The 12,787-nt window shown below is 46.3% G+C and overlaps 1 protein-coding gene across 2 annotated transcripts in view; it reads left to right on the top strand.

Annotated features, from left to right (window-relative positions):
- The first annotated feature begins 7,276 nt into the window (after positions 1–7,276).
- Ppp1r14c (protein phosphatase 1 regulatory inhibitor subunit 14C) overlaps positions 7,277–12,787 on the top strand; it is a 92,979-nt gene continuing 87,468 nt past the window's right edge. The window contains exon 1 of one of the 2 annotated variants that reach the window (XM_021221596.2): positions 7,277–8,135. In XM_021221596.2, the coding sequence (XP_021077255.1) occupies positions 7,833–8,135 (303 nt within the window). In that variant the 5' untranslated portion in view covers positions 7,277–7,832. The remainder of the gene's footprint in view (positions 8,136–12,787) is intronic. The other variant, XM_029533177.1, reaches the window with a different exon arrangement.

Genomic DNA, 12,787 nt, shown 5'->3' on the forward strand with positions numbered 1-12,787 from the left:
CTTAATTCCTTTTGCTATTATTATAGTTATTAAAATTTATAAGCCATTTACAATTATAAAATGAGACTGCAGTACAATATGTTTCAGGGAGTGGCTCCCAAACTGGTTCTGAGTCGTTTGCTATTGGTCCATGGTGAAATAAATACACAAACAGGAGTAGATATTTATGGGTTTTGAGGAATTTGACTGTGTCACCAGACTTAGAACAGGATTTAAGCTGGTCGGAACATTGTCAGATATAATGACTCACAGTGACACAAGCTACATGTTAGCTGTAACTACAAGACCACACATTTCTGTGCAGTGAATCTGGGAAAAACAAAACAAGGCCATGCCCACCTTAAGGGTGGCTTTGAGTATCATTCCTACTTTGCAGCTATGGCAAGAGAAAGAGCCCACAGCAGTCCTGTGTGAGGTTACAGGGTCAGAATTACAATCTGACTCCCCACGGGCTTCCTCACCCATTGCTCACAGCAGCACATTCAGAAAGCTAAGGCTGTTGCCAAACGAAATGGAGTGTATAGATTCCATTCAAGGGTAGGATCTTGGGAGAACTGGGAGACAGTTGTTTCTTTGTTCATTATGGAAATATAACAAAGCTCGTGGGAGTGTCTCTCTGGAGGGAGAACCATTGCTCCCTGTGACCTGAAACTATTTCCACTCTGTTGGAGCCTGTGACAGGGAGAGATTAAAACAACCCCAAATTTCTCTTCTCCTCTCTTCTCTGCCTTTTCACCTCCCCTTCTCTTTCCTCCCTTTTCCTCCCCTTCTCTCCTTGTCTATGTCTTGATACTAGGGACTGAATCTAGCACCTTGTGAACACCTGGCAAGTGGACTCTACCTCTGAGCTAAATCCCTAGCTTTAGGCCTGAATTTTTCTATATCTGACTTGAAGAATCAGAAAAAAAAAATAGTGTGTAGATAGGCCCACCCATTCATTGGTTTGTGGCACTATCACGTGTTAGTCACTGTGCTTGTTCTTGAAGGAACTCAACAAAAACTAGCTGTGCCATCATCTCTAAGAGCGTTCAGTTTAGTGGGAGAGGCCAATGATCACCAAACTCTGTCATTAATGAGACAGAGAGGCCATTGTTTATCTCACAGTTATAGGAAGTGCAGATATCAACATGAGCTCCAAACTGTCCTTATGAATATATATTCTGCTGGGATAATGTGCCAACACACACACACACACACACACACACACACACACACACATCATATATATATATATATCCTAAGTAGATAAAAGAAAGAGGAAGAAAAACAAAGAGGTCAAGGGTCAGAGGGTATAGAGTCAAGGCCTGTCTGGTGAAATGACATCTGAGCAGAGACTGGATCATATGAAGGCTTTCCCTGGTGACATGTAATACACAGGGAAGGTGGCCATGGCAAGTATGAAAGCAGCATCTCACTCAGACTAGAACAGTCAGGAAGGACTGAGGAGGAATGAAGACGGGCAGGATGCCAGGGAACCTGGGGAAGAGACAGGTCAGGATCGCAGGAGAAAGCAGGCTTGAATGTAGAGTTGCGTGGGCAGAGATTTTGAGAGGACGCTGAAACATAGAGCAAGAGCCAGCGCAAGACAAGCCTGTGCACAAGGCCAGGTTGTCTTGCGCTATAGCCTGAAGGGAATGGAAACTACAGGAGGCGTTGTCAGCACAGTTTCAGTCAGCACAACATGATCATATTTGCATTTAACAACCTTTGTGGGGAAGCAACAGCAGTAATGGAAAGAAGAAGTTCAGGCCTGAATAGACAGATCGGGAGAGGGGAGAGTTCTGGGAGAGACAAGGACAAACCAGGGAATCATTGGGATTCAGGTGCTGATTGGAGCCTAGGTTTGAACCCAGGGCCTTAAGTATGCTAGATAAGTGCTATACCACTGAGATACGCACTTCAGCACCTCTTTGGATCTTTCACGGCACCTCTGTCTGGAAGGATGTTGCACGTAATCTGGGTCAGTCCCTTGGGGTCAAAGTTGCTTGCTAGAATGTTTAATATTGGTGGAAGACACGTCCAAGTGACTCAGTAACCAGCCTGGACTGAAGGAGAGCTGGGCTGTACCTTAGCGTCACGCTCTGTCAACAAGGGTGCTAGGCATGCTGTAGTCTCTATAAGAGTGGACTGGGAGGTCAGTTCAGTAAGTGGTAAGCATGATTCTTAATAGAGAAGAATAGATTATCAGCTCTGAAGTGTCAAAGTGGATCACGTGCAATAAGAAGGAATCGTATTTGTGCGTAGATGTTTGGGTCATGACAAAAGCGTGTTGCTTATTGTGATGGTGGTTTTTAGAATTCTTTGAAAAACACTGGGTTGGAATGCTTTGTACATTGCCGAGAATATCTGACCCCCAACATTCACTATACGGTTTTTGTTTTTTCTCTATTAATAAATTGATAAGAGGACTCATCTACTTTAAACATATCTGCCCAGTGCCTCTGCACTGAATGTCTGTGCTATTCCATCTGGGGCTGGGACCTGTGACCAACCCCGTCTTGTTGTGGGGTGTCGGAGGCAGGTAGATGGTAGTAAAAATATCAGAAGCTGTACTTTAGGCAAAATGACAGCATTGCACCAGGACCGCCACAACCTTAACAAAAGCCCATCTCTGCAATGGTACCTGTCCCACATCTATCTCCCTGTCTGGGACTGTCACCACACTTGCTGTTTGTTCCCGTGCTCAAGGATTATGTCTACAAAGCAGCGTGTGTAATATTTCCTATCCTTCTTGTAGAACCCTCTCCTTAGCGCCATCCCTTTGAGTCTGCCCACGTGTGTTTCCATTTACTGCTACTCCAGATTAAAACTCATCATCTTTGAAGAATCTATTTGCTGTGTGGGCTGACATAAGTAATGAGCAAGTGTGGGGTCATGTGTAGAACAGGGAATCACCTCCCTCAAAGGGAAAAAGAGCTCACGAAGGCCACCGACAGGCAGCAACAGATCGGCAGCTGAGAGCAGGAGGATGTTGGGACAGGGTCTTCAGAGGAGAAGGCTTAGAGATCAAAATCACCCAATGTGGCAGGAGTCAAATTCTGACAGGGTTGAAATGCTAAGCAAGGACTCCTGTGACAGAGGTTAGCTGGAGACGTTGTTAAGGGCTCTTCCAGTGGAAAGGTGGTAACCGGACTAAGGAGAAGACAGACATGGGGGAAAGGATGACTCTTACAGCATAGAACGAGGGGGGTGGGGTGGGAGACAAGAGCCTTTGTCTAGACAGAAGCATAGCTTCCTCTAGAGACAAACTTGAACCCCGTTTTAGAGAGGGACAAGATAGTCTATGAGTTTGAGTCACTAGACTAGGAAAGATCTTTATGCTTTGTTAAAGATACGCATCCTCCCACCCCACCCCACCCCACCCCACCCCCACACCTTTCATCTTGTATGGGTAGTCAGGGAAGGATTTTTGTTGAGACAAAATTTTAGAGTTGTGATTAATGACTGCTGATATTTTTGCAAGTAATAGCTGGGTTCGTTTTAGAGTTTCTGACTGCATTATAGAATCAAAGGCTTAGAGTTAGAAGAAGTTCAAAACAGACGACTCCGAGATCAGAAGAAAGCCTACACTGGGATACTGGGAACATCACTGTTGTCATTAGTTTTATTTTGAGAACAGAAAATATTCTGCATAATGAATAGAGAGACCCAAAGTATAGACTGGATTTCTTCATTGTTTAAGGTGAAAACCAGACTTGAAGTCAGTATTTGGCTGTCTATCACAGCCCCAAGAGAATTAAGATATATGTCTCTATTAACTCCCCTTCTGTGTGTGTCTCTGTCTCTGTCTCTCTGTCTCTGTCTCTGTCTCTGTCTCTGTCTCTGTCTCTCTCTTTCTCTCTCTCTCTCTCTCTCTCTCTCTCTCTCTCTCTCTCTCTCTCTGTGTGTGTTCATTTGCACACACAGCCTTTGTGGAGGTCAGACGACACCTTGCGGGAACTTGTTCTCTCTTTCCATCATGTGGGTTCCAGGGATTGAAATCAGATCACTGGGCTGGGCAACATGAGTCTTTACCCACTAAGCCATCGTGCCAGCTCAAGCATTTAAACATCTTATTACTGGCATTATTGCTCTAGGTAAGGACGGTATGTGTAAGTTTGTGGCCTTAGGCTATAATCATAACATCCCTAAGGGGGATCACCAGGTGTCATGTAATTATGATGATATCAAGTCTTTAAGGAGTAAAGAAATTTCCATCTGAGCATAAACATTAATTGTCAGGGACCAAGTTGAGAAAACCCAGGCATCTTACACCCAGGGCATCCTGCAGCCCAGGTGTTTTCACAGTATGTAGCTAAAAGCCACATAGTTCTTTGTCAAGAGCACTTCCCCCTCTCTCTCTGCAGGGCCACTCCTGGGAACCAGCAAGACCTAAACAGACATCAAGGACTGAAGGAGTCTTCTCACATTCCAGAGCTGCCCAGAGCTGTCACCTTGAACTGTCAGGAGGATCCGGACCCCAAGATAGGCTCTTAAATAAGCCGCCCTATGTCCCAGGGCAGTGGCGCCAAGGACCCTAGATGAATCACTAAATGTATTAGACTTGCAAATAACTCTTCCCAATTATTTCTCTCACTGTATACCTTTGATCACCCCTCTCCAAATTGTATATAACCTGGGCATCTCCCCTTAGTAAAAGAGACTATGACACACATGCATGGTCTTCATCTCTTTCTTTATTCCCATTTCTCTCTAGGTTTGTGATCCCCTTCAAGGACCATGAAATAAAGTGATAAAGTGTCCCGCGGGCCGGGGCAATTAATGTAGCATCTGTTTCCCTGGGAGGGCAAAGCAGCCACTTATTAAAAATTCTAACTTCAGATATAAAGATAATATTCAGATTTTAAAAAAAACCTATATAATTCCAGAAAACAAAAACACCTTCACCCAAGTCAAATATCAAGGGGGAAAAAAAACCAAAACTCTCTTCTCTCTCTCTCTCTCTCTCTCTCTCTCTCTCTCTCTCTCTCTGTGTGTGTGTGTATGTGTGCGTGCGTGTATGTGTATACATATATAATTTGTATGTCTACACAATACAGACATACAGCTCTCTCTTTTGCTAAGCTTACGATCAGTTTTGCCTTCTTTTGATATGGAGATCGGACCCAGGGCCTTGCCAGCGTGAGGCGAGCACTCTGTAAGGCTAAAGCCTGCTAGTTTAACTGGTCATCTCAGCCAAAGGGACCCAGCCTGGAAAGAATTCCTTTATTCCTGTACACTTCATGTACACTTCACCTCTGCTTTTGGAAGTATACCAAGCCACATTTGAAGTGTCAGTAGAGTCCTGGGTGTGGAGGTTTGCGTTTTCAAGTGTGGAGTGAGGCCTGTGCTTGGGGAGATAGGGCGGTGGAGTTCACTGTCAATGTCAGTTAAGTACAGGCTAGGGAAAAAAACTGTGTTTCTAGAGAGAGGAGCGCTGGTCAGTTCAATTCCCACTTGTAAGTCCAAGTGACTCATGATGGGATTGCAGGCTATGCAGAGAACCTATCTACTTAAGATTTTCCCACAGGGTCCCATGGATGACATCTGTTCCTTTGGTCACATTTGGAGCCTCGAGTGAAAACCGAGTTTTAACCACCGAGGACAAAACATTCTATGCAGAGAGAAAGAATTGACTTAAGAATTCTTGAGAAAGAGCTTTGTGAATTTTCATGATTTTCTTCGAAGCCCTTCCCTAATGACTGACTTCATTGTCCAAAGTTTCAGAGCAGGGAATGGGGGATTTCCTCCTGCTTGCTGGGCTTCAGAACCCCAAAGGTCTTCAAACTACTTTGTATTGTAGGGTTTTCGGCACCAGACCAGGACCGGAACGCTGTAAGGCTTCCTTCTTGGTCAGTTACACTTGAGTCGTTTCTGTTCTGATTTTAAGCTCTGGTTAGCTCTGTGGCTTTGAAGCTGGTTGGGAGAACTTGGCAAGGAGCCAGCCCTCTGGAGGGGGGTGGGGCTCACTGGGGTGGGGGTTGGTGCACAGTTGAGTTCTGAGCTCTGTCCACTTCCTCCTTGTGGACATTTTGATTTTGTAAAGATGCTCACCTCTTGGCTATGGCTTCTTGGATTTCAGCTAGTCAGACCTACCCTACGAGGCGGGCGGGTCGAGGATGAGTAGGATGATGAGCAGAAGGGCCTTTGTCGCCAGGGAATCTGTTTCCTTTCTCTCTGTTAAGTTCTAGGGTCGAAGGGGAATTCAAACTAATGCACACCTGGCCTGTTCTTCCTCTGGGGAGACCTGACCTTTTAGTTTTGACTCCCTTCCGGCCAGGGGAGCTCTAGGCCTACCTCAGCCACCGAATTGTGTAAGTCCCTCTCTATGATCTTTCCTTTGTACTTTTCCAGGCCTGATGGTGTCCTCCCAATGAGCTGCTGGCATGGAACTCTGGGAAAATCCCTTCACATTCTTGCTGGAAAACCCCACACCAAAAAAAAAACAAAAACAAACAAACAAAAAAACAAAGATACCTGAGAATGTGGGTAGAACGGAAGCGCCAGCGGGTGATGCGGGGGCCCTATCTACCAGCTACTTCTTCATTATCCCATCTTCCAGTGGAGAATCCCACCTAGACATTCTCTCCGCTGTAGAAAATGCTCAGAGGAAGCTCCCCTGAAGCTTTCTTTTTCTCTAAGAGCTTCAGGGAACCTTCACCAGCTTGTTTTCAACAGCCTTAAACGCAGGTTACTTCTCTCTGAATGCCTTTGTGGTTTCTTTCCATTCTCTGAACAGAAATGAATTGTTATGTACAACAGGAATATGTTAGTGTCTCCCTGTAATTTTACACACACACACACACACACACACACACACGCACACTCCTTTCTGTTTATAATTCCCCATCCCACCTCTTAGCCCCTAAACGTTATAATAAGCTCATTCATTCGTAATTTTACGTGGCTGCATGATGTTTTTCAAGTAAGCTAGTCAATGCAGCTGCCTTCCTGGGGGCGGGGGCAAGGAGGGAGAGGTTGTTTCGAAAGGGCCTTGGGAGGAAAGCTGGCTGGACATTTGAAGTCCAGCAAACGCTAAAATGCTCCAGGTCTTGATGGCTTTAGCCCCTCACCCTCTGGGCTGCTCAAGCTTTCAGTGTCCAGCTTAGGGTGAAACAGGCGCTTGGTAAGAAAAAAGGGAAAACCAGTCTGGGAATAATTTCTGAGGCGCGGTGACTGCCTGATTGCACAAACATTGCCTCATCAATTTTCTTCCCAATCCAACAGAGGAAGTGGCATCTGTGGTGGTCATGGCGTGAATAGGAATGTGTGTTTAGAGCCGCGGGGTGGGGCCGAAGGAGAAGGGAGGAGACACTCCCAGCCGTCCTAGGAGAGCCGAGGCGAGAGGATCCCACAGCACGGTCGGTCATTTTCCACGACCTTTACCCGGTGGGACAGAGCTTATCCAGACTGAGGGAGTCGACATATTTCCATGCGCCCCAAGCTTGCTCGAGAAGCGCAGTTCGTGTCTGCAGGGCAAGAAACGAGGACGCCCGAGTAGAGGACCGACTGACTGTCCCCTGCCACCCAGAGGATCCACGCCAGTCTCCTCCTTGGACTACACAGTCCCTCGCGGCCCTGTCCCTGGGCACAGATTCTCCACCTCGGACGACTTCCAAGCCGGGGGCGGTCTCTGGGGCTGGAGCACCAGGGTCCTTGGAGGCGTCTTTAAGGCTTTGGTCCCCGCCCTCATCGCCCGCCCTCTTCCCGCCTCCCTCCGCGAGGATCCAGCGTCCAGGCGCGCAGAGCAGGTGCGGGCCACCGTATGCGGCTGCCGGGGCTGCTGTGGTAGCGGCGCGGGGCGCTCGCCCGCCCCTTCTCCGGGCCACTCTCAGGTTCCGGCGCGCGGGGACATGTCGGTGGTGACTGGCGGCGGTGAGGCGGCCGGCGGCGCCGGCGGCGGCGGTGCGCGCGTCTTCTTCCAGAGTCCCCGCGGTGGCACCGGCGGCAGCCCAGGATCCAGCAGCAGCTCCGGCTCCTCAAGGGAGGATTCGGCGCCGGTGACTACAGTGACCACCGCCGGGCAAGTGCAACAGCAGCAGCGACGCCACCAGCAGGGAAAAGTGACAGTGAAATACGACCGTAAGGAGCTTCGTAAGCGGTTGGTGCTGGAAGAATGGATCGTGGAGCAGCTGGGTCAGCTGTACGGCTGCGAGGTACCTGGACACTGGCTGGAGGGTGGGGGGGGGTGCGGTGTTGGGATCTCTTCTGCCCCTCTGTACCCACCCGGGAATTTTCCGTGGCTCTGGTTCCCAGGTGCGCACTGCCCCAGCTCCTGGGGACCGAGCCCCGGGAGTGTGTCGTTGCGTGATCTCTCTCCTGGGGTGCCCTCTGGCGCCAGGGCGCAGCGTTTGGGACACCCGCTGCCTGGGTTCAGCTGCCTAGGGCCAGGGGAGCTGTAGACTCCCTTGATGGCTTGGGAAGAGGGTTGGGTCCCGAGAAGCTCGATGCTTTCCTCCTTTCCTCCGTGTTCTCGAAGCTTGTCTGCACAGATCTAACTACACCCAGTGGGACTAGCCTTGGGTGTCTCGCTTTGCCTGCGCCCTAATATAGGCTGGGGAAAAGAGAGCGCTAGGTAGATGGTCCTGGAGTAGATACATTCTGGGGATCTCAGACTCTCCCTTAGCTCCTTAAATTGTCCATCATAACCGTGAGACCAAAGATCCCTCTTTTTCAGCCACCTTCGACGCGAGTCCTCAAGATTCTTCCCCAAGAGGCTCACATAGGGCTTTCTTGTAGCTTCATTTCCTTCTCAAGCTCTGTTACTCCCACCGAAGGGGCGCCCAGGGAAAGCCCCCCCCCGAGTGCCTAGGCAGGTGGCACAGCAGTACTCCTCAGATTTGCCTGCTCTGGGTGCCCAAGCTCCCCCCCCCGCCCCAACAGCACAAGGTTCCCCACAGTTCAGGGACTGAAGTTATGCACAGGCAGGTCTGACACACATACATTTGATGGAGGGAGAAAAATGACCAAGGCCCAATGGAGTCTTAAGAAACAGGATTAATCCCAGCACTCAGGAGGCAGAGGCAGGCGGATTTCTGAGTTCGAGGCCAGCCTGGTCTACAGAGTGAGTTCCAGGACAGCCAGGGCTACACAGAGAAACCATGTCTCGAAAAACCAAAAAAAGAAAAAANAAAAAAGAAACAGGAGTTCTCAATGAAGTGTTCTATTTCGGTTAGTGAATAGTTTGGGAGGATGTTAAGCATGGAGGAGATTAATAATTAAGAATGTGGTTTCCAAGTTAAAACTAGAATTGTGTTCTTGTAACTATTGGGCATTTGGGAGGAGGGGAGGAGAAAGACAGATGAGCTCACTGGCTTTACCAATCCATGTAGGCTATTTTATCTTTACATATTTTATGGTCCATTGTGAATATATGTTTTTTCTTTAGCATTCATATTACACAAGGCAACAGTATTCTCCATGACTATCAATGAACGATTATGATATAATGAAGCTTGATTGTATAAGCAATAAGCTTGTAATAATATTATTTTCTAGTCTGACTCTCACCAAAAAAAAACCACTTAACTGCATAAGTAAAAACTGGCAAAATTGAACATTGTCATTTTTCTTCTTCTTCTTCTTCTTTTTTTTTTTAAATAGGAAGATGTTGAAACTCTTTAAAGAAACAATGTGTTTGATTTACATGAAATTCCTGTTAGATGAATGGATGTGTTCAGTTGTGCCTCTATAGAATACAATTAATTTTCGTTTATTTCCTGTTGGCTTTAACAGTCCATTTTGGGTTTGAGAAGGTTTGAGTTACTAGAGAAACTATTGTTGACATTAACAATGCTTCATTAGAGGTACCCTGGGAAACCAGCAAGAGCTCTACCTGCTTAGCCTTACAATTTATGTATTTCGAATAATCTGTAGAGTAATTGGTTGTGGGGGTTGAGAGTGGGACTTTGAATGCTCACTGCACTAAACATGTAGTTTAGATCCACAGTTCAAAGGGGAAATGTGACCTTGAGTCTTTTCCTTGTGTCTTTTTTCCCCCTTGAGCTTTTAAGCCCTTGACCATAACAAACAACTGGAGTGTTTCAATGGAGCTCTTATGGTGAAATTATATAAGATGTTCTGTATACATTGAGGTGTGTCAATATTTCCTTTCTACTCTGTCTGGCAGAGGAGTGTTAGCAATTATCACCGTACCAATGGCAACTCCGCTAACAAATAAAGAAACAGATGGAGTACTAGACAGCCATGCACGGCCTCTTAGCCTCTTCCCATCGATTTTTCCACTGAGGGGGATCTATATTTAGTGGTAGTTTCTCTCTCCTGAGTATCTTTTCTTGTTCAGCACTTCAAGGATGATCAGCCTTTGGTTCATGAATGAGAAGAACCTACCCTGCCTTATAGCTTTGAACCTTATAAATTTGAAGGACAGAAAGTATCCTTTTAATATTTAAAGTTGGGCATTGGTCATATCTTTCAAATGTTTATCAACACAGCAAGCCAACTGGCTAGACTTCAGACTTCATACCAGTGGGAGGCCTGTGCTATCTGCTGAGTTGGGGGTTGTTGTAAAGAGCATGTACTTAATTTGAGAAGGACTTGAACCAGACAGATCAGGAGTTAGATGAGTTGTCCTTCTAAGGATGGAAAATAGTTTTCTTTTGCAGGGCACAAAACATTTAATGTTGGGAAGGAAGGGAAAAAAAAGACATACATAGACCTGACTGACGGTTTTTCATGGGAGTTTGCAGGACCCAGTCAATTTTGTTTGGAGAATAAAGGAGTAGGCATTTAGAAAGCCCTGGTTCCATCCTGAGTGCTTTTAGGCACTTGGCATGTACCAATTCATTTCCTATTCACACCAGTTCATTTCCCATTCACACCAATTCATTTCCCATTCACACCAATTCATTTTCCATTCACACCAACTCCTTTCCTATTCATACCGAATTCATTTCCTATTCACACCACTTCACTTCCCATTCACACCAATTCGTTTCCCATTCACACCAATTCATTTTCCATTCACACCAACTCATTTCCTATTCATACCAAATTCATTTTCCATTCGCACCAATTTATTTCCCATTCACACCAAATTCATTTCCCATTCACAGCACTCCTACGATGAGAGGCCTCTGGCTGTCACTGTTTCACAAATAAGACAGCAATCTCAGAAAAGGCCAGGGTCTTGGCCAAGCTCACATAAGTGTGAGTGGCTTGGGGTGAGAGGTGTGAACTCAGGCAGTGTGATTCTAAGACTGCCATGTAACTACTGGGCACACCTGTGACTTTGTATGGAGCAAAGGAGTCACATAGGTTGTGCCTCAATACTGAAAACTCGATGTATTAAGCCAATAGACGTGCCTCTAAATGTTTCCCACCTATCTGCTCTGATAGCTGTATCCCTATAATGAATTGCAAAGCTATGTGTGAATTTTGAGTTCTCACATGCCCCAGAGCTCTGTGCTAGAAAGAACATGAGAGAATCTTCCCCAGGTCAGAATGCCTTCTCTTTTGGTGCCCACATTGGCACAGTCCTACCTGGCCACAGGCATTTGGCCACATGTACTGCCAAGCTTTGTGTTCAACATGTAGGGTCTGGGGCTCAGACTTGACAACAAGCGCCTTTACCCACTGAGAAATCCTACCAGCCCACATTCAGACTTTGTACACGTCTTGTTTTCTTTCTATGCCCATGCCTCTGGCTCATGCCCATGTAGGAGGAGCTTGTTCATGCTCTGGAAGCTTCTTGACAATCAATGAAGGAATTCCAGTCACATGGGACATCAGCTAAAACCAGTTGGAGGCTCATTTAGTTCCAGAAAGACTTCACACAAGTATCGTGGTAGAAGTGGGGTCCAGAGGTGTGGCCCTCTCGTTCAGTCCAAGGGTCTTTTGTATTTACGGATAAATGTGACCATTAATTCCTGCAGCGATTTGATATGTTTATAGCCCTCCCTCCCTCCTCCCTCTGTGTGTGTGTGTGTGTCTATGTCTCTCTCTCTGTCTCTCTCTCTGTGTCTCTGTCTCTCTCACACACATACACCACACACACACACACACACACACACACACTATCTCTCCCTCCCTTCTTACCCCCACCTCTCTCTTTCCCCCCTCTCTTTAATCTTGTGGGAAAGTTTGCACAGTGAAATTTTGAGCTAGGAATTTGATTGTAACAGAACTGTTAGGTTAAATCTGGATCCATATGTAAGGAATTCTGTTTTAAGGCATTTCTGTATCTTCAAAGCTGCTTTTAAGAACATTTGAAATCTGGCCCACTGTCTTCCCTGACAAGGGTTACAAGATGGTTTACTGGGTAAATCATGTCTTTTCTTCCAATCTTGCCCCACCTCAAGGTAACATCTGTATTTCCAATTTTGCAGTTTCGTTTGATTTAGAAATTAAGATCTGCTGCTAAGCACACATCATTGAGATGTCAGGGCATGCTAGCCATGAACGTTCTCACATGTTGCCTTGTCCTTTACATTTGAAGTCCTTTTGCCTTTTAAAAGTGGTCTAAATTCTTGGCCCCTCCAATGCTGGTACTTCAGTCAAGTGCAGCCATGTTAGTTTTTTTTTTTTTTTTTCATGGGCATCTAGGATCTGAAATCAGGTCTTCGTGCTTGCTGAGCGAGTGGCCTTACTCACTGAGCAAATTCCTCAGATGCCACATCTTTATCACTTGAGTTGACTGACTGACCTCTGATTATTAGTATTCCAAGATTATGCTATTATGTTTTTTTTTACTTAATCTATTAATACTATTAATGTGCTTATGTATGTGTGTGTGTGTGTGTGTGTGTGTGAGAGAGAGAGAGAGAGAGAGAGAGAGAGAGAGAGAGAG

The sequence above is a fragment of the Mus pahari genome, chromosome 21 (genome assembly GCF_900095145.1).
Source record: "Mus pahari chromosome 21, PAHARI_EIJ_v1.1, whole genome shotgun sequence".
NCBI classification, from domain to species: Eukaryota; Metazoa; Chordata; class Mammalia; order Rodentia; family Muridae; genus Mus; species Mus pahari.